The sequence below is a fragment of the Coregonus lavaretus genome (genome assembly GCF_964263955.1).
Source record: "Coregonus lavaretus genome assembly, chromosome: 5".
In the NCBI taxonomy this organism is placed as follows: domain Eukaryota; kingdom Metazoa; phylum Chordata; class Actinopteri; order Salmoniformes; family Salmonidae; genus Coregonus; species Coregonus lavaretus.
Window position 1 is genome coordinate 62557728 of NC_139992.1, and position 21138 is coordinate 62578865.

At 43.6% G+C, this 21138-nt stretch overlaps 1 protein-coding gene across 2 annotated transcripts in view; it reads right to left on the reverse strand.

Annotated features, from left to right (window-relative positions):
- Positions 1 to 20700, reverse strand: part of LOC311129549 (CCR4-NOT transcription complex subunit 9-like) — a 26469-nt gene extending 5769 nt beyond the window's left edge. The window contains exons 1-7 of one of the 2 annotated variants that reach the window (XM_084161857.1): positions 20115 to 20700; positions 19532 to 19711; positions 17447 to 17562; positions 17242 to 17351; positions 17003 to 17112; positions 16778 to 16876; positions 4441 to 4532 (exon numbers count right to left, since the gene is read on the reverse strand). In XM_084161857.1, coding sequence (XP_084017983.1) covers positions 4441 to 4532; positions 16778 to 16876; positions 17003 to 17112; positions 17242 to 17351; positions 17447 to 17562; positions 19532 to 19711; positions 20115 to 20132 — 725 coding nt within the window. In that variant the 5' untranslated portion in view covers positions 20133 to 20700. Of the gene's footprint in view, positions 1 to 4440; positions 4533 to 16777; positions 16877 to 17002; positions 17113 to 17241; positions 17352 to 17446; positions 17563 to 19531; positions 19712 to 19790 lie in introns of both variants that reach the window. The other variant, XM_084161858.1, reaches the window with a different exon arrangement.
- Positions 20701 to 21138: the final 438 nt, after the last annotated feature.

Sequence of the window (21138 nt, forward strand, 5' to 3'; positions counted from 1 at the left end):
ATTGCAAATATTGACTCTTTGCATAAACTTAATGTAATTGACAATAAAAGCCTTTGACACTTGTGGAATGCTTGTAATTATACTTCAGTATACCATAGTAAAATCTGACAAAAATATCTAAAAACACTGAAGCGGCAAACTTTGTGAAGACCAATACTTGTGTCATTCTCAAAACTTTTGACCAGGACTGTATATACTACCGTTCAAAAGATTGTGATCACTTAGACATTTCCTTGTTTTCTAAAGAAAAGCATTTTTTTTGTCCATTAAAATAACATCAAATTCATCAGAAATACAGTGTAGACATTGTTAATGTTGTAAATAGCTACTGTAGCTGGAAACGGCAGATTGTTTATGGAATATCTACATAGGCGTACAGAGGCCCATTATCAGCAACCATCAGTCCTGTGTTCCAATGGCACGTTGTGTTTGCTAATCCAAGTTTATCATTTTAAAAGGCTAATTGATCATTAGAAAACCCTTTTGCAATTATGTTAGCACAGCTGAAAACTGTTGTGCTGATTAAAGAAGCAATAAAACTGGCCTTCTTGAGACTAGTTGAGTACCTGGAGCATCAGCAATTATGGGTTCGATTACAGGCTCAAAATGGCCAGAAACAAATAACTTTCTTCTGACACTCGTCAGTCTATTCCTTTTCTGAGAAATGAAGGCTATTCCATGCAAGAAATTGCCAAGAAACTGAAGATCTCGTACAACGCTGTGTACTACTCCCTTCACAGAACAGCGCAAACTGTCTCTAACCAGAATAGAAAGAGGAGTGGGAGGTCCCGGTGCACAACTGAGCAAGAGGACAAATACATTAGAGTGTCTAGTTTGAGAAACAGGTCATCAACTGGCAGCTTCATTAAATAGTAACCCAAAACACCAGTCTCAACGTCAACAGTGAAGAGGCGACTCCGGGATGCTGACCTTCTAGGCAGAGTTGCAAAGAAAAAGCCTATATCTCAGACTGGCCAATAAAATGAAAAGATTAAGATGGGCAGTCTGATATTTGGCTTTTTCTTTGCAACTCTGCCTAGAAGGTCAGCATCCCGGAGTCACCTCTTCACTGTTGAGGCGCCTGTTTTTGAAAAAACGTTAATTGCTCAGCACTAGCCATGGATGCAATAGGCTCTAATGGTGAGGGACGTTTCTTTACAAACACGCATCCAATCGCCTTGGTCTTGGACCCTTACTAAACCAATCACAAGTTTCAATCTGCCGCGGTTCATAGTGTGGTGGAAGGAAAATTAAGGATCTCCAGGGTGAATCTGCCGCGGTTACATTGCTTGTGATGTAGAATTCCAGACTCATATCCTCCGATTTAAAATCTATTTGAATGCACAGTTGAAAAGTTAACGCACTGAATTAATTAGAAAATAAAGGCATTACTTTAAAAAAAAAAAGATTTTATTACATGCGTGAGAAATAAAAGGTGTGACGTGTGAGCGTGTGAAGAGAGTCAAATGTGTGTGTCTCACGCCCAATGTGTGAGTTGGCAGCACTGCTACTGACCGGAGAGGTACCATCGATCTTCAAAACAGCAGGTCATATTGTATAAAACATTTTTTTTCCCTCAATAGAGCTTTAAGATAACGCTGTAATTAAAAGCTCTATACTTATTATTATGTTAATCTTGCATGCATGATTTCAGACATCAACTCAACATTTTGAACTAATAATAATAATAATGCCATTTAGCAGACGCTTTTATCCAAAGCGACTTACAGTCATGCGTGCATACATTCCACTGCTCTGTCGTCACTACACACTTTAGTCTGAGACTGCCATTATTTAAGTCGTTTGTGGTGACGAGGGGCACGAGGGGCGTTGTACAAAACAAAGTCATCAGGTTTTTCCACATTCGGTGAAGGGTCGGGGAGGTACTCAGATCCAGACTCACTGCGCCAGAAGAAACTAATGTCCATGGGTGTGGCGTAACGTTTGGCTGGAGCAAGGAGTGTAGGTAGCCAGGCAATGAGTCACCACCATCTTTTTTGTTTACTTCAATGTGTTGTATTAAAAAAACTGATGTTCTAACAAGCAGCGTCTATCATTTTCATGTGGAAAAGGCACTACATGCTATGTGGAAAGAGCTCAGTAATGGCTTGATTTCAGGAATAGACTCTTTGAGGAAAATGTCTTAAGTCAGAATCTGTCATTTACAACTAGCAGTTTTTGTTTGCTGGTAAATACATGTTTTCCTTGAGGCCCCCAGTATTAGCCAGATAATGATCATTTTGCTAAAAAAAAACTAAAAAGTTAGACAGGCCCACTGGGCAAAAAATGCACCAGCCTATCTGACATTTGCCCCTGTTGGTATAGTTCCATCACATTGGTTTCACTTTTTTCAGTCCTAGCATTCGGAAAGTATTCAGACCCCTTGACTTTTTCCACATTTTGTTACGTTACAGACTTATTCTAAAATTGATTAAATTGTTTTAATCTTCAATCTACACAAAATACCCCATAATGACAAAGCAAAAACAGGTTTGTATACATTTTGCACATTTATTAAAAATACAAAACTTAAATAAGACATTTACATAAGTATTCAGACCCTTTACTCAGTACTTTGTTGAAGCACCTTTGGCAGCGATTACAGCATCAAGTCTTCTTGGGTATGATGCTACAAGCTTGGCACACCTGTATTTGGAGAGTTTCTCCCATTCTTCTCTGCAGATCCTCTCAAGCTCTGTCAGGTTGGATGGGGAGCGTCACTGCACAGCTATTTTCAGGTCTCTCCAGAGATGTTAGATCGGGTTCAAGTCCAGGCTTTGGCTTGGCCACTCAAGGACATTCAGAGACTTGTCCCGAAGCCACTCCTGCATTGTCTTGGCTGTGTGCTTAGGTCCTGAGCTCTCTCTGTACCTTGCTCCATTAATCTTTCCCTCGATCGTGACTAGTCTCCCAGTCCATGCCAGGTTTCCTCCAGACGTGATGCTTGGCATTCAGGCCATAGAGTTCAATCTTGGTTTCATCAGACCAGAGAATCTTGTTTCTCATGGTCTGAGAGTCCTTTAGGTGCCTTTTGGCAAACTCCAAGCGGGCTGTCATGTGCCTTTTACTGAAGAGTGGCTTCCGTCTGGCCACTCTACCATAAAGGCCAAATTAGTGGAGTGCTGCAGAGATGGTTGACCTTCTGGAATGTTCTCCCATCTCCGTCAGAGTGACCATCGGGTTCTTGGTCACCTCCCTGACCAAGTGGTTCCAAACTTCTTTAATTTAAGAATGACGGCCACTGTGTTCTTCGGGACCTTCAATGCTGCAGACATTTCTTGGTACAATTCCCCAGATCTGTGCCTCGACACAATCCTGTCTCGGAGCTCTACGGACAATTGCTTTGACCTCATGGCTTGGTTTTTTCTCTGACATGCACTGTCAACTGTTGGACCTTATATAGACAGGTGTGTGCCTTTTCAAATCATGTCCAATCAATTGAATTTAGCACAGGTGGACTCCAATCAAGTTGAAGAAACATCTCAAGGATGATCAATGGAAACAGGATGCACCTGAGCTCAATTTAGAGTCTCATAGCAAAGGGTCTGAATACTTATGTAAATAAGGTATTTTTGTTACTTGTTTTTAATACATTTGCAAAAATGTCTAAAAACCTGCTTTCACTTTTTCATTATGGGGTATTGTGTATAGATTGATGAGGATTTTTTGAAAAATGTAATCCATTTTAGAATAAGGCTGTAACGTAACAAAATGTGGAAAAATGGAAGGGGTCTGAATACTTTCCGAATGCACTGTATCTCTGACTGACACAGTGACCTCCTGATTTAAATGACATTCATGGCACAGCTCCTCTCAGTGGACATGAAGAGACGAAGAGAACAAGGGAAGCTTCCTCTTTCTAATATCTCATATATTAAGATTCTGCACATTTTAGACAAGATCATTATGAGAAGGTACTAAGACATTATAATGGCGTCATACATGCTTATAACAAGTCTTACAGTCCATTATAACTGCATCATAATGCATAAGCCTATACCTGCTGGTGTTAATTAGACATGCTCCGGAACATTGGCGACTAGTATGTATTTTTAAACCTCCCACTTTGGGCTGGATGTGTCAATTTGTAAGCCTAATACATACATGCATAATCTATGAGAATAATTACCTCAATTAGCCTCAAAATCCCTAGTTTGAAAGCAACTGTTTTCTGAAAGTAGTGGGAAGCCATCTTCCCACCATTTTCCCCCACGTGGGCCAGCCACTAGCAATTCGAGTTCCAGCCAATGAGCTTCAGCCCCTCACCATTTGAGTGACAGCTAGCAAGATGCACAAAGAGCAGAGCGAGAGAGAGCAATGACATAGTGCACACATCTGCACATATGTTACGTAGTATGCATTTTTCAGGGACCAATTTTTTGCTTGTATACAAAAGCACCTGAGAATCTCTTTAAAGTGCTGTTACCACTCTTTATTTACCTTGGATTATCAGAGAGGCGAAGGTAGCAGCGTACAACATGTTTCAGCAGACGTGCAGATGGTTCCTTCGACAGCTGCAGCACCATTTTTCCCTGAAAATAAAGAGGAGAATCAACATGTTTGGGGTGACACATACCCCCTCTTAAAACACACACAAACACAATAGTATAGTGCCTTCAGAAAGTATTCACACCAGTTGACTTGTTCCACATTTTGTTGTGTTACAGCCTGAATTTAAAATTGATTAAATTGCCATTTTGTGTCACTGGGCTTCACACAATACCCCATAATGTCAAAGTGGAATTATATTTTTAGAAAAGCTGAAATGTCTCGAGTCAATAAGTATTCAACCCTTTTGTTATGGCAAAATACACTGAACAAAAATATGAATGCAAGTGTTTGTCCCATGTTTCAATAAAATATCTCAGAAATGTTCCATAAGCACAAAAAGCGTATATCACAAATTTTCTGCACAAATTTGTTTACATCCCTGTTAGTGAGCATGTCTCCTTTGCCAAGATAATCCATCCACCTGACAGTTGTGGCATATCAAAAAAACGATTAAACAGCATGATCATTATACAGGTGCACCTTGTGCTGAGGACAATTAAAGGCCACTCTAAAATGTGCAGTTTTGTCAAAAAACACAATGCCACAGATGTATCAATTTGAGGGAGCGTGCAATGGCATGCTGACTGCAGGAATGTCCACAAGAGCTGTTGCCAGAGAATGTAATGTTCCTTTCTCTACCATAAGCCGCATCCAATGTCATTTTAGAGAATTTGGCAGTACGTCCAAACGGCCTCACAACAACAGACCACGTGTATGGCGTCATGTGGGCGAGCGGTTTGCTGATGTCAACGTTGTGAACAGAGTGCCCCATGGTGGCGGTGGGCTTATGGTATGGGCAGGCACAAGCTACGGACAACGAACACAATTGTATTTTATCGATGGCGATTTCAATGCACAGAGATACCGTGACGAGATCCTGAGGCCCATTGTCGTGCCATTCATCCGCCGCCATCACCTCATGTTTCAGCATGATAATGCACGGTCCCATGTCGCAAGGATTTGTACACAATTCCTGGAAGCTGAAAATGTCCTAGTTGCCCTGCATACACATCAGACATGTCACTCATTCAGCATGTTTGAGATTCTCTGGATCGACGTGTATGACAGCGTTTTCCAGTTCCCGCCAATATCCAATAACCGGGACAACATTCCACAATCACCAGCCTGATCAAATCTATGCGAAGGAGATACACTACATGGCCAAAGGTATATGGACACCCATTCAAATTAGTGTCTTCGGCTATTTCAGCCACACCCGTTGCTGACAGGTGTATAAAATCGAGCACACAGCCTGCAATCTCCATAGACAAACATTGGCAGTAGAATGGCCCGTACCGAAGAGCTCAGTGACTTTCAACGTGGCACCGTCATAGGATGCTACCTTTCCAACAAGTCAGTTCGGCAAATTTCTAACCTGCTAGAGCTGCCCCGGTCAACTGTAAGTGCTGTTATTGTGAAGTGGAAACGTCTAGGAGCAACAACGGCTCAGCTGCGAAGTGGTAGGTCACACAAGCTCACAGAACGAGACCGCCGAGTGTCCAAGTGCGTAAAAATCGCCTGTCCTCGGTTGCAACACTTACTAGCGAATACCAAACTGCCTCTGGAAGAAACGTCAGCACAAGAACTGTCCATCGGGAGCCTCATGAAATGGGTTTCCATGGCCGAGCAGCCGCACACAAGCGAAATCACAAGTGTCGGCTGGAGTGGTGTAAAGCTCGCCGCCATTGGACTCTGGAGCAGTGGAAACGCGTTCTCTGGAATGATGAATCATGCTTCACCATCTGGCAGTCCGACTGTCGAATCTGGGTTTGGTGGATGCCAGAAGAACGCTACCTGCCCGAATGCATAGCGCCAACTGTAAAGTTTGGTGGAGGAAGAATAATGGTTTGGGGCTGTTTTTCATGGTTCGGACTAGGCCCCTTAGTTCCAGTGAAGGGAAATCTTAACGACACAACATACAATGACATTCTAGATAATTCTGTGTGTCCAACTTTGTGTAAACAGTTTGGGGAAGGCCCTTTCCTGTCTCAGCATCAAATCAAATTTTATTGGTCAGACACACAGATGTTATTGCGGGTGTAGCGAAATGCTTGTGTTTCTAGCTCCGACAGTGCAGTATATCTAACAAGTAACTAACAATTTCACAACATATACCCAATACACACAAATCTAAGTAAAGCAATGGAATTAAGAATATATAAATAAATATATGGACAAGCAATGTCAGAGCGGCATAGACTAAGATACAGTAGAATAGTATATAATACAGTATATACATATGAGATGAGTAATGCAAGATATGTAAACATTATTAAAGTGGCCAGTGATTTCTAATCTATGTATATAGGCAGCAGCCTCTAATATGCTACTGAAGGCTATTTAACAGTCTGATGGCCTTGAGATAGAAGCTGTTTTTCAGTCTCTCGGTCCCAGCTTTGATGCACCTGTACTGAACTCGCCTTCTGGATGATAGCTGGATGAACAGGCAGTGGCTCGGTTGGTTGTTGTCCTTGATGATCTTTTTGGCCTTCCTGTGACATCAGGTGCTGTAGGTGTCATGGAGGGCTGGTAGTTTGCCCCCGGTGATGCGTTGGGCAGACCGCACCACCCTCTGGAGAGCCCTGCGGTTGCGGGTGGTGCAGTTGCCGTACCAGGCGGTGATACAGCCCGACAAGATGCTCTCAATTGTGCATCTGGAAAAGTTTGTGAGGGTTTTAGGTGCCAAGCCACATTCCTTCAGCCTTCTTCACCACACTGTCTGTGTGGTTGGACCATTTCAGTTTGTCAGTGATATGTACGCCGAGGAACTTTCCACCTTCTCCACTACGGTCCCGTCGATGTGGATAGGGAGGTGTTCCCTCTGCTGGTTCCTGAAGTCCACGATCATCTCCTTTGTTTTGTTGACGTTGAAAGGGAGGTTATTTTCCTGGCGCCACACTCCCGGAGCCCTCACCTCCTCCCTGTAGGCTGTCTCGTCATTGTTGTTAATCAAGCCTACTACTGTTGTGTCGTCTGCAAACTTGATGATTGAGTTGGAGGCATGCTTGGCCACGCAGTCATGGGTGAACAGGGAGTACAGGAGGGGGCTGAGCATGCACCCTTGTGGGGCCCCAGTGTTGAGGATCAGCGAAGTGGAGATGTTGTTTCCTACCTTCACCACCTGGGGGCGGCCCGTCAGGAAGTCCAGGACCCAGTTGCACAGGGCGGGGTTGAGACCCAGGGCCTCAAGCTTAATGATGAGTTTGGAGGGTAATATGGTGTTGAATGCTGAGCTATAGTCAATAAACAGTATTCTTACATAGGTATTCCTCTTGTCCAGATGGGATAGGGCAGTGTGCAGTGTGATGGTGATTGCATCGTCTGTGGATCTATTGGAGCGGTAAGCAAATTGAAGTGGGTCTAGGGTGGCAGGTAAGGTAGAGGTGATATGATCCTTGACTAGTCTCTCAAAGCACTTCATAGTCATTTAGTTCAGTTACCTATGCTTTCTTGGGTACAGGGACAATGGTGGCCATCTTGAAGCATGTGGGGACAGCAGACTGGGATAGGGAGAGATTGAATATGTTCGTAAACACACCAGCCAGATGGTTTGCGCATGCTCTGAGGACGCGGCTAGGGATGCCATCTGGGCCGGCAGCCTTGCGAGGGTTAACACGCGAAGGAGAGCCCACAGTCCTTGGTAGCGGGCCGCGTCGGTGGCACTGTATTATCCTCAAAGCGGGCAAAGAAGGTGTTTAGCTTGTCCGGAAGTAAGACGTCGGTGCCCGCGACATGGCTGGCTTTCCTTTTGTAGTCCGTGATTGTCTGTAGACCCTGCCACATACGTCTCGTGTCTGAGCCGTTGAATTGCGACTCCACTTTGTCCCTATACTGAAGTTTTTCCTGTTTGATTGCCTTGCGGAGGGAAAAACTACACTGTTTATATTCTGCCATATTCCCAGTCACCTTGCCATGGTTAAATGTGGTGGTTTGCTCTTTCAGTTTTGCGCAAATGCTGCCATCTATCCACGGTTTCTGGTTAGGGTAGGTTTTAACAGTCACAGTGGGTACAACATCTCCTATACACTTCCTGATAAACTCAGTCACCGTATCAGTATATACGTCAATATTATTCTCCGAAGCTACCCAGAACATATCCCAGTCCACGTGATCAAAACAATCTTGAAGCGTGGATTCCGATTGGTCAGACCAGCGTTGAATAGTCCTAAGCACGGGTACTTGTCGTTTGAGTTTCTGCCTCTAGGAAGGGAGGAACAAAATGGAGTCGTGGTCAGATTTGCCGAAAGGAGGGTTGGGGGAGGGCCTTGTATGCATCCCGGAAGTTGGAGTAGCAGTGGTCCAGTGTTATAGCAGCGCAAGTACTACAGTTGATGTTTTGATAGAACTTCGGTAGCCTTTTCCTTAAATTTGCTTTGTTAAAATCCCCAGCTACAATAAATGAAGCCTCAGGATATGTGTTTTCCAGTTTGCATAAAGTCCAGTGAAGTTCTTTGCGGGACGTCGTGTTATCGGCTTAAGGGGGGGATATACAGTCGTGGTCAAAACATGAGAATGACACAAATATTAATTTTCACAAAGTCTGCTGCCTCAGTTTTGATGATGGCAATTTGCATCTACTCCAGAATGTTATGAAGAGTGATCAGATGAATTGCAAAGTCCCTCTTTTCCATGAAAATGAACTTAATCCCCAAAAAACATTTCCACTACATTTCAGCCGTGCCACAAAAGGACCAGCTGATATCATGTCAGTGATTCTCTCGTTAACACAGGTGAGAGTGTTGACGAGGACAAGGCTGGAGATCACTCCGTCATGCTGATTGAGTTAGAATAACAGATTGGAAGCTTAAAAAAGAAGGTGGTGCTTGAAATCATTGTTCTTCCTCTGTTAACCATGGTTACCTGCAAGGAAACACGTGCCGTCATCATTACTTTGCACAAAAAGGGCTTCACAGGCAAGGATATTGCTGCTAGTAAGATTGCACCTAAATCAACCATTTATCGGATCATCAAGAACTTCAAGGAGAGAGGTTCAATTGTTGTGAAGAAGGCTTCAGGGCGCCCAAGAAAGTCCAACAAGCACCAGGACCGTCTCCTAAAGTTGATTCAGCTGTGGGATCGGGGCACCACCAGTGCAGAGCTTGCTCAGGAATGGCAGCAGGCAGGTGTGAGTGCATCTGCACGCACAGTGAGGCGAAGACATTTGGAGGATGGCCTGGTGTCAAGAAGGGCAGTGAGGAAGCCACTTCTCTCCAGGAAAAACATCAGGGACAGACTGATATTCTGCAAAAGGTACAGGGATTGGACTGCTGAGGACTGGGGTAAAGTCATTGTCTCTGATGAATTCCCTTTCCGATTGTTTGGGGCATTCGGATAAAAGCTTGTCTGGAGAAGACAAGTTGAGCGCTACCATCAATCCTGTGTCATGCCAACAGTAAAGCATCCTGAGACCATTCATGTGTGGGGTTGCTTCTCAGCCAAGGGAGTGGGCTCACTCACAATTTTTCTAAGGACACAGCCATGAATAAAGAATGGTACCAACACATCCTCCAAGAGCAACTTCTCCCAACCATCCAAGAACAGTTTGGTGACGAACAATGCCTTTTCCAGCATGATGGAGCACCTTGCCATAAGGCAAAAGTGATAACTAAGTGGCTCGGGGAACAAAACATCGACATTTTGGGTCCATGGCCAGGAAACTCCCCAGACCTTAATCCCATTGAGAACTTGTGGTCAATCCTCAAGAGGCAGGTGGACAAACAAAAACCCACAAATTCTGACAAACTCCAAGCATTGATTATGCAAGAATGGGCTGCCATCAGTCAGGATGTGGCCCAGAAGTTAATTGACAGCATGCCAGGGCGGATTGCAGAGGTCTTGAAAAAGAAGGGTCAACACTGCACATATTGACTCTTTGCATAAACTTCATGTAATTGTCAATAAAAACCTTTGACACTTATGGAATGCTTGTAATTATACTTCAGTATACCATAGTAACATCTGACAAAAATATCTAAAAACACTGAAGCAGCAAACTTTGTGAAGACCAATACTTGGGTCATTCTCAAAACTTTTGATCATGACTGTACACGACCTTGACTATAATCAAATAAAATTATCTTGGGAGATAATACGGTCGGCATTTGATTGTGAGATATTCTAGGTTGGGTGAACAAAAGGACTTGAGTTCCTGTATGTTATCACAATTACACCATGAGTCGTTAATCATAAAACATACACCTCCACTCTTCTGCTTCCCGGAGAGATATTTATTCCTGTCTGCGCGATGAACTGAGAACCCAACTGGCTGGACTGACTCGGACAGTATATCCTGAGTTTCAATCCCTGATGTCTCTCTGGAAAGAAACCCACGCCCTGAGCTCGTCAACTTTATTATCCAGAGACATTAGCGAGTAATATACTCAGAAGTAGTGGGTGGTGTGCACGCCTCCTAAGTCGGACTAGAAGACCACTCCTAGTACCTCTCCTCCGGCGTTGTTTTGGGTCGGCCCCTGGAATCAGTTCAATTGCCCTGGGGGGTGCGAACAAAGGATCTGCTTCGGGAAAGTCGTATTCCTGGTTGTAATGCTGGTAGTGCTGGTGAGTTACCGCCGCTCTGATATCCAATAGTTCTTCCCGGCTGTATGTAATAACAAAAATAATTGTTGGGCCTAATAACGTAAGAAATAATATAAATAATAATCCTGCAAAGTTTCCTAAGAGCTAGAAGCAAGGCAGCCTTCTCTGTCGGCACCATTTACCTCTACCTACATGTACATATTACCTCAATTACCTCGACTAACCTGTGCCCCCGCACATTGACTCTGTGCCGGTACCTCCGTGCACAAAGCGAGGTCCATACAGAAATGGTTTGTCGAGATCGGTGTGGAAGAACTTGACTGGCTTGCACAGAGCCCTGACCTCAACTCCATCGAACATGTTTGGGATGAATTGGAACGCCGACTGCGAGCCAGGCCTAATCGCCCAACATCATTGCCCAACCAGTGCTCGTGGCTGAAAGGAAGTCCCCGCAGTAATGATCCAACATCTAGTGGAAAGCCTTCCCAGAAGAGTGGAGGCTGTTATAGCAGCAAAGGGGGGACCAACTCCATATTAATGCCCATGAGTTTGTAATGATATTTTCGACGAGCAGGTGTCCACATACATAGAATATGTTGCGCTGCATGAGGCAAATGGTGGTCACACCAGATACTGACTGGTTTTCTGATCCATGCCCCTATCTTTTTTTATTTTATTTTGTTATCTGTGACCAACAGATGCATATCTGTATTCCCAGTCATGTGAAATCCATAGATTAGGGCCTCATTTATTTATTTCAATCGACTGATTTCCTTATAGGAACTGTAACTCTTCATATTTTCAAGCATAGTGGTGGCTGCATCATGTTATGTGTATGCTTGTCATAAGCAAGGACTAGGGAGGTTTTTTTTAGGGGGGAAAAGAAACAGACGCGACTGATGCACATGGCATTATCTTTGGTGTGTCTCAACAACATTCAGAAGCAGAGCTATGACCTAAAGTAGGAGACAAATACCTTGGTCTTTGCTTATGAAGTAATCTTATACAATGTGTGACTGTCGCTATCAATTGATCTAATCACTTTCTGTAAAAGAGAATATGTATAATTAAATTGAGGGATCATAAATTATCCCAGTGTTTCCCAACCGGGGGTACGCCTACCCCTAGCGATGTGGGCAGTCCCCAGGGGGTACTTGGGAAGATTTTCAAAAATGTGAAGGAAAACAATATTGGGAAAGATATTACCTCAAAATATTATATATTTAAGTTATTTCAATTATTATAAGCAGGAAAACATTTACTGAGGTCACTGGTGTGAAATCTCTAGTTATTTTATTTTGATAGGCCTACTTTTTTAAAACTTTAGTTTCGGCGTGTGCGCATCGCTCTGTCTATCTGGCCTCTGCCCGCGGGTTGGCTCAATGTTTGAGCCTCTGCTCGCGCCAAGTGCACGTGATCCATTGCTCCGCGCGCTAGAGTGCCTGCTGCTGTTGTTCTCGCAGAAACTATGATTGATAAGACAGCAGCACTTCAGACTGTTCCATTGTCAAATATCACGGTGTGCCGTAGGATCGATGACATGGGCGTTGAACAATTGGTGAAAAAAATATAATAATTCCGGTCCATTTTCTCTGCAGTTGGACGAATCGACTGATGTCAGTGGGGAAGCCCAGTTGATTGCGTTTTTCCGATAGAGTCATTTCGGAAATTAATGAGCACATTCTATTCTTCAAGAAGCTAACGGGGGAGAACTACGGGTGAGGATGTGTTTGACGTTATTGACAGTTTTTTCTCAGAGCACAATCTGGATTGCAAATCCTGTGTTCATGTGAGCACGGATCGTGCTGCAACAATGCCTGGGATAGTGAAATTATTAATTGCCCACATAAAGAATCCCACTGTATCATTCACAGAGTCATTGGCCAGAAAGAGAACGAGTCCTGAGTTACATTATGTTTTGAATGACGCAGTGAAAGTGATTAACTTTATCATGTCCAGGCCTCTGAATCACCGACTGTTTGAAAGGCTCTGTGATGACAGTGGGACTGAGCACCAGCAGCTACTGCTTCACACTGACGTCCGTTGGCTACCCAGAGAGAAAACGCTACAAGAGGCTTTTTGAGTAATTTTCTGTCTGAGCACTCACACCCCCTTGTGGCTGTGTTCGAGGACACAGACTGGGGAGCCCGCCTTGCTGATCTTGCTGATGTGTTCAGCAAACTTAACAACCTGAATCAAACTCTGCAAGGTAAAGACACACACATTCTAAACATGTATGACAAAGTGTGTGGATTCATGAAGAAGATCAAACTCTGGGAGAGGAAATGTGAAGATGAGGATGTAAGTTGTTTCCAGCAGCTTGACACCTACCTTTGTACAGGTGATGTTGACAGAGCTCCTATGGTGCAGATAGTAAGCTCACATTTATCCAAACTCAACAGTGAGTTCAACTCCTACTTCCCTGACATCGAAAACAAGTCTGCCAAACTTGACTGCGTGCGTTAACCACATTTTTGTCAAATTTACATCTCATTTAGGAATCACGCCGGTCACACATGCATGAGGGGGTACTTCAGGCCGGTCAAAGTGTTTTAGGGGTACAGTACCCAAAAAAGGTTGGGAACCACTGTATTAATTATCCTAATAAAACATATTTGGTAGCGGAATAATATTAGGGGAAATCAGGTCTAGACTATTTTCCCTATCCATTATTGATGGGATTACCATTAAATATCCTACCTAAAAGATGTCATGAGTCTTGTTAAACCACATATAATTGCAGGAAATTAGCTTCAAAACAACATTTTCCAAGGTCCCCTTTAAGCAAAATCTATCTGGTGGTGTATTTAATATAGCCTTTATCAATAAACAATAATAAAAAATAAAAAATGACGTGAAAAAGGGGGCCCTGGGGAAAAAGGATTGGGAACCCCTGTTCTAAGCCAACCCTGCCTGTTTTGCTCCATGGTTGCAAACGCATCAGTTTTGTTCATGGCCATGCAGACCTTTTGGGGGGCATGTGCTCAAACTAAAAACGGGCACCCCAACAAAACAAAACAAATCCTGCAACCGCGGTCACAGACTCCTTGAGCAATTATTACAAGAACAAGGGAAAGCAGCAAAATCTGATGAGTAAAGTATTTTGCTAAACTGTTTTGAACTGGAATAAATGTTGCACTTATTAACAATGACCAACACAATTCCAGTCAAATTAGAACCTTGTAAGAAATACTGTAGCCTACCATTAGAATATCCAACCCAACTCAATTTGTTGCCACAATTATGTATCCCAGTGGTTTTCAAACTTTTTGACCCGTGACCCCCAAAAAGGAGTGACACAAAACTTGCAACCCCCAGTGTACGCACATGCACGTGTGCAGGCGCGAACATGCGCACACAATCACTGCGCAAATGTAGCCTATCATTACAGCCATAAAACAGTGATGCATTTTAAAAACTTAAGATAGGCTACAGAAATAAACTGCATTTTACACCTGCATTTGTGCTGAAAGTCATTCATGTTAGCAGCCAGTATCAACTAGGGATATACATTGCCTTCAGAATGTATTCATACCCCTTGACTTATTCCACATTTTGTTGTGTTATAGCCTGAATTCAAAATGCATTAAATCAATGTTTTTTTTACACACAATACCCCATAATGACAAAGTGAAAACATGTTTTTAGCAATTGTTGCAAATGTATTTCAAATGAAATACAGAAATATCTCATTTACATAAGTATTCACACCCCTGAGTCAATACATGTTAGAATCACCTTTGGCAGCGATTACAGCTGTGAGTCTTTCTGGGTCAGTCTCTAAGAGGACTGTACAATATCTGCCCATTATTCTTTTCAAAATTCTTCAAGCTCTGTCAAATTGGTTGTTGGTCATTGCTAGACAGCCATTTTCAAGTCTTGCCATAGATTTTCAAGCAGATTTACGTCAAAACTATAACTCGGCCACTCAAACTATAAGAAACTATAACTCGGCAAGTAACTCCAGTGTAGATTTGGCCTTGTGTTTTAGGTTATTGTCCTGCTGAAAGGTGAATTCATCTCCCAGTGTCTGGTGGACAGCAGACGGAACCAGGTTTTCCTGGTTCAGTCTGCAATTTATGTGACTTGTTAAGCAAATATTTACTACTGAACCTATTTAGGCATGCCATAACAAAGGAGTTGAATACTTATTGACTCAAGACATTTCAGCTTTTCATTTTTAAATAATTTGAAAAGATTTCAGAAAACATAATTCCATTTTGACATGATGGGGTATTGTGTCTAGGCCAGTGACCAAAAAAAACTAATTTTAATAAATTTTAAATTCAGGTTGTAACAACAAAATGTGGAAAAAGTCACTTGCGAGACCTGATGAAAAGCATGTTCTGCCTGCAGAGTGCTCTTTGCCAACCAGGTAGCTGTTATTCCTCACAAATATCGTAATTAATTCGCCAGAATATGTTACAGATCTTCATCCCATAATATTGAAGGCAGTGCGATGTTACAGCTGCATATCTTTAGACATATAGCCAGTAGCCACCCAAACTAAGCCTATCTGAAATAAGAAAAGTATCAATCAAATCGCCAGGTAGCCTATTGTTCTGGCAAAGATGAGTCAGTAGTAGATTGCTAAACTGTATTTTATATGGATGATAAATGTAGGCCTACTCTGTTTTTGCCAGGCAAAACTTGAGGAAATGAAACAAGTTCTTTCTGGTCACTAATCTGGAAATGCGCGCGTGCCTTTGTGACCTTGCCTTACACAGGAAGCGGCACAGGTCCTAATCCAGGCACTTGTCATCTCCCGTCTGGATTACTGCAACTCACTGTTGGCTGGGCTCCCTGCCTGTGCCATTAAACCCCTACAACTCATCCAGAATGCCGCAGCCCGTCTGGTGTTCAACCTTCCCAAGTTCTCTCACGTCACCCCGCTCCTCCGCACACTCCACTGGCTTCCAGTTGAAGCGCGCATCTGCTACAAGACCATGGTGCTTGCCTACGGAGCTGTGAGGGGAACGGCACCTCCGTACCTTCAGGCTCTGATCAGTCCCTACACCCAAACGAGGGCATTGCGTTCATCCACCTCTGGCCTGCTGGCCCCCCTACCTCTGCGGAAGCACAGTTCCCGCTCAGCCCAGTCAAAACTGTTCGCTGCTCTGGCACCCCAATGGTGGAACAAGCTCCCTCACGACGCCAGGACAGCGGAGTCACTCACCACCTTCCGGAGACACTTGAAACCCCACCTCTTTAAGGAATACCTGGGATAGGATAAAGTAATCCTTCTACCCCCCCCCCCCCCCCAAAAAAAAAACATATTGTAAAGTGGTTGTCCCACTGGCTATAAGGTGAATGCACCAATTTGTAAGTCGCTCTGGATAAGAGCGTCTGCTAAATGACGTAAATGTAAATGTGTGCCAATGGTGATGATTGGTCATTGGTCAACAATCAAGACGCTGAACTTTTTGGTTCTGAAGCATAGATGAGAATTTAATGATGATTTGCAGGCAGTGGGTTCAGAAGAACAACAAAAAAAATATTTAAAAAAACTAACATTTTGTGGGAAATTATACCACCACAGAAAAGGGCACTTTGTTGACTGGAAGGGCAAATGGGCATGTGCTCTGCACAGGAAGAGCCCCATCTGTGCACGTGCCTAATTTTATTGCTGAACAACCCACCCGTATATACAGCTGAGCTAAACCTTCTTCTGAAAACAAATTATACTTACAAGAATCATTGCCACGTGAGAGAAGCGTTCATAGGTCTGGCATATGTACGCCAGCCCGGTGTCGTCCAGCAGAATTTTTTGGAGTATGAAAGTAGCAACCTGACAGTGAGGAGAAAGGGAGAAAGCAGATAAAGTCATTAATAAAGGTTATCCATTTCCTTCTGTTTCTATGCACGTAACATAATGGGTGTAAGCAATATGGCGGAAGCTTGATAGAGTAGCTACCGTTTTGGAGAGTTCGCTGCCTGACTCCATGATGCGCAGGCATAGAGGGATGATCTCTGTGGTGAGCAGGAAGTTGATCACCTCCTGTTCGTCTGTTTTGACCAGAGCACCTGCAGGCACACAAAGAGCAAACTACAGTTGGAGGCATTCAGGTGTTTTTAATGAGCCAGAGGATTGCGCCATGAACAATCGGGTGCATTGGAATCAGGCAGACAAATGCAGGTAGAAAAGGATGTTACCTATGACTCCTAAGCTGGTGAGGCGCAGGTACTCAAACGGGCGTGTCTTGCTCACAGTATGCAGGAAGGGGTAGAGGAAAAGAGGAATGTGTGCCGCCAAAAATGCAGACCTGGAGAAGGAGGACGTGGTTACATTTTGAATGTGTAAGATCGTGACACATATAACGCAATAATTTACATGTTGAAAAGAAAGATGGTGCATTACCGAGTCTCTGGATGGGAGGCAACACACTGTAAGAGCGCGAGGGCGTTGCATACTCTGTTGGATTGGTGGGCTGTCAGAGTTGGTGGGTTTATGGAGGGGTAGATGTTCACAATTTCCTGAAAGAAACAGAATGCAAATAAATTTGAATGTGAAGTATTTTCCTCTTTTAAAGTGATTCTCCAGTACTTTTGTATACTTTTTAGTCAGTAGATGTGAAAGTTGTGCTCACGAGCCAAAAGTAGTCCCTGAAAATTGCTACTACGTCACATGTCCAGATACAGTATGTGCACCACGTCAATGCTCTATCTCGCTCTGCTGTGTGTGCATCTTGCTAGCTGTCACTCAAATAGCGAGAGACCGAAGCTCATTGGCTAGAACCTGAATTGCTAGGGGGGTGGCCCACATAGGGGAACATTTAGGGAAAATGGCGCAGTACAGCTTCCAAAAAAACTGTTGGTTTCAAACTAGTGATTTCTTGGCTAATTGAGGTAAGACAGTAATTCTGCTCATAGATTATGCATGTATGAACTACACGTCGCCACATCCAGCCCAATGCTGGAGGTTTAAAAAATACTTAGTAGTCGCCAAAGGTCCGGAGCATGTCTTTAAGGAGGCACTGTAGGTACCTTCATGCAACAACATTTTACATTTAAATTTGTGTCATTTAGCAGATGCTCTTATCCAGAGAGACTTACAGTAGTGAGTGCATACATTTTCATTCTTTTTTCGTACTGGTCCACTGTGGGAATCAAATCAAATCAAATCAAATTTTATTGGTCACATGCGCCGAATACAACAGGTGCAGACATTACAGTGAAATGCTTACTTACAGCCCTTAACCAACAGTGCATTTATTTTAAACAAAAAAGTAAGAATAAAACAACAACAAAAAAGTGTTGAGAAAAAAAGAGCAGAAGTAAAATAAAGTGACAGTAGGGAGGCTATATATACAGTAAAATAAAGTGACAGTAGGGAGGCTATATATACAGGGGGGTACCGTTGCATAGTCAATGTGCGGGGGCACCGGCTTGTTGAGGTAGTTGAGGTAATATGTACATGTGGGTAGAGTTAAAGTGACTATGCATAAATACTTAACAGAGTAGCAGCAGCGTAAAAAGGATGGGGTGGGGGGGTAGTGCAAATAGTCCGGGTAGCCATGATTAGCTGTTCAGGAGTCTTATGGCTTGGGGGTAGAAGCTGTTGAGAAGTCTTTTGGACCTAGACTTGGCACTCCGGTACCGCTTGCCGTGCGGTAGCAGAGAGAACAGTCTATGACTAGGGTGGCTGGAGTCTTTGACAATTTTGAGGGCCTTCCTCTGACACCGCCTGGTATAGAGGTCCTGGATGGCAGGGAGCTTTGCCCCAGTGATGTACTGGGCCGTACGCACTACCCTCTGTAGTGCCTTGCGGTCAGAGGCCAAGCAGTTGCCATACCAGGCGGTGATGCAACCAGTCAGGATGCTCTCGATGGTGCAGCTGTAGAATTTTTTGAGGATCTGAGGACCCATGCCAAATCTTTTTAGTCTCCTGAGGGGGAATAGGCTTTGTCGTGCCCTCTTCACGACTGTCTTGGTGTGTTTGGACCATGATAGTTCGTTGGTGATGTGGACACCAAGGAACTTGAAGCTCTCAACCTGTTCCACTACAGCCCCGTCGATGAGAATGGGGGCGTGCTCAGTCCTCTTTTTTTTCCTGTAGTCCACAATCATCTCCTTTGTCTTGGTCACGTTGAGGGAGAGGTTGTTGTCCTGGCACCACACGGCCAGATCTCTGACCTCCTCCCTATAGGCTGTCTCATCGTTGTCGGTGATCAGGCCTACCACTGTTGTGTCGTCGGCAAACTTAATGATGGTGTTGGAGTCGTGCCTGGCCATGCAGTCATGGGTGAACAGCAAGCTGTGAACAACAACCCTGGCGCCATGCTCTACCAACTGAGCCAACAACTCATACCACAATGACTAAGACACACAGACAGACATAAGGGAAGGCCACCTATTTTTCCTCTTATGAAAGTGCATTACAGATTGGCTCGGCTCAGTAATGTGAAATAGGTATTACAGTAAGTGAAGATTATATATTTAGTACCTGCAGGAGGGCAGCAATGGTGCCACAGGAGTGCCAGAGCATGGGCGCCAGGTCAGGGACAGACTCCCTCTTCTTGCTGAGCTCCAGGAGGGCATTCTCCCTGGTCTCTGGGCTAGACAGCTCGTTGATCCACTGGTAGATCTTCTCCCGATCCACCTGCACCAGGGCTGTGGTTGCAGCCTGTGAGGAAAAGGACAGTGGGTGAACCAACCTGAGACATGACATCTGACCATGTAATACAATTCCAACGAATTCTCACCTTTTCTAGGATCATTCGTCAGATAAATCAAGGTCGGTGTGCTGCCCTCTGACTAACTAGTTCATTTTTACAAAGCACTAGCTAACTGCAATCACGTGTTTGGGTTGTGTAAACTAGATAGACCTCCGATTATATTGCTTTGCGACACAACATCGGGAGTATGTGTACTGCCAGGTTGGACTCCCGAGTTGTGCATCGATCTGGTTGGTGGCGACGGAAAATAACCATAACACAATACAATGAATTTGCATATTGATAGCTAACACGGCATACAATGTAGCTAGCTAGTTACTGTAGCTAGTTAATTCAAGACTGAAAACTTACTGCGCCTGTAGCCAGCATTGTCTGAAGCGTCTGGATATCTCCCGGAGGATATTGAGAACCTAATGTAAACGTTGAGCTAGCTACCTAGCTACAAACAAAAAAAACTACAAGCTAGCTTAGTTTTAGCACAGACTATATTTGGTCTTAGTTTGCTACAATGGTCATATCGGAACTGTAACGTTTGAACTTTTACCCGCGCGCTTAATCCAACATGTAGCGTTCTGTTTGAGAAGGATATCTGCTTTATAGCTGTCTAACGCTATAACACAAACCACATAGCTATAATCCTTAAACAAAATATAATCCTTAGTTTACATGGTAGGTAGATACAGATAAGTAGCTAGCTAGACAGTTATGCATTTCATGTGTTTGTTGTATCAGAGACGGAAGAGGAAGCGAGACACCCCACTCGCTGTTTCTTTCTGATATTTTTCTGGTTCAATGAAAGTCAGACCCAGGTGCTATTGCATTGGTGTCTATGTTAGACACACCCAGTTAAGTAGACCAGAACTGATCGTTTTTTGCAATGCTAAACGGCCTGAGAGAACTATCTTCATGTATCCACCATCTTTGGTATCAGCGCATCGTGGTTAGGTATCGCGAGAGGATATGTGTTCTCGTATATCATTTCCTCTAGATTTTCACATTCCCGCCATCATCGAGTAGCGGAGGAAAACGTCGTGAGGACTACACTGTCAACAACATAATACTGGGGCCACCGAATGCCGGCGAAACCAACTTACTACTCCCTGAGGACTTAAAAAATATATATAATTTAAAAGTTTAGTTTAAGGGATATTTCATTCAAAGGCAAGTGTTTTTTGTCTTGTAATTAAGTATAGGCGATTATGTTTATCTTCAAATGACAAACAAGCAAATTAGCCAGTTAGCTAGCTATATCATTATCCTTTTTAGTAGCCAGCTATCGTTAGCTACGAACAGTAACTTGCTCGTGCATGGGAAATGGCTAGACTTTTACAGCTAGCTAAATGTGCAACTATCCAATGTTGTTTTGCTGAGTTGA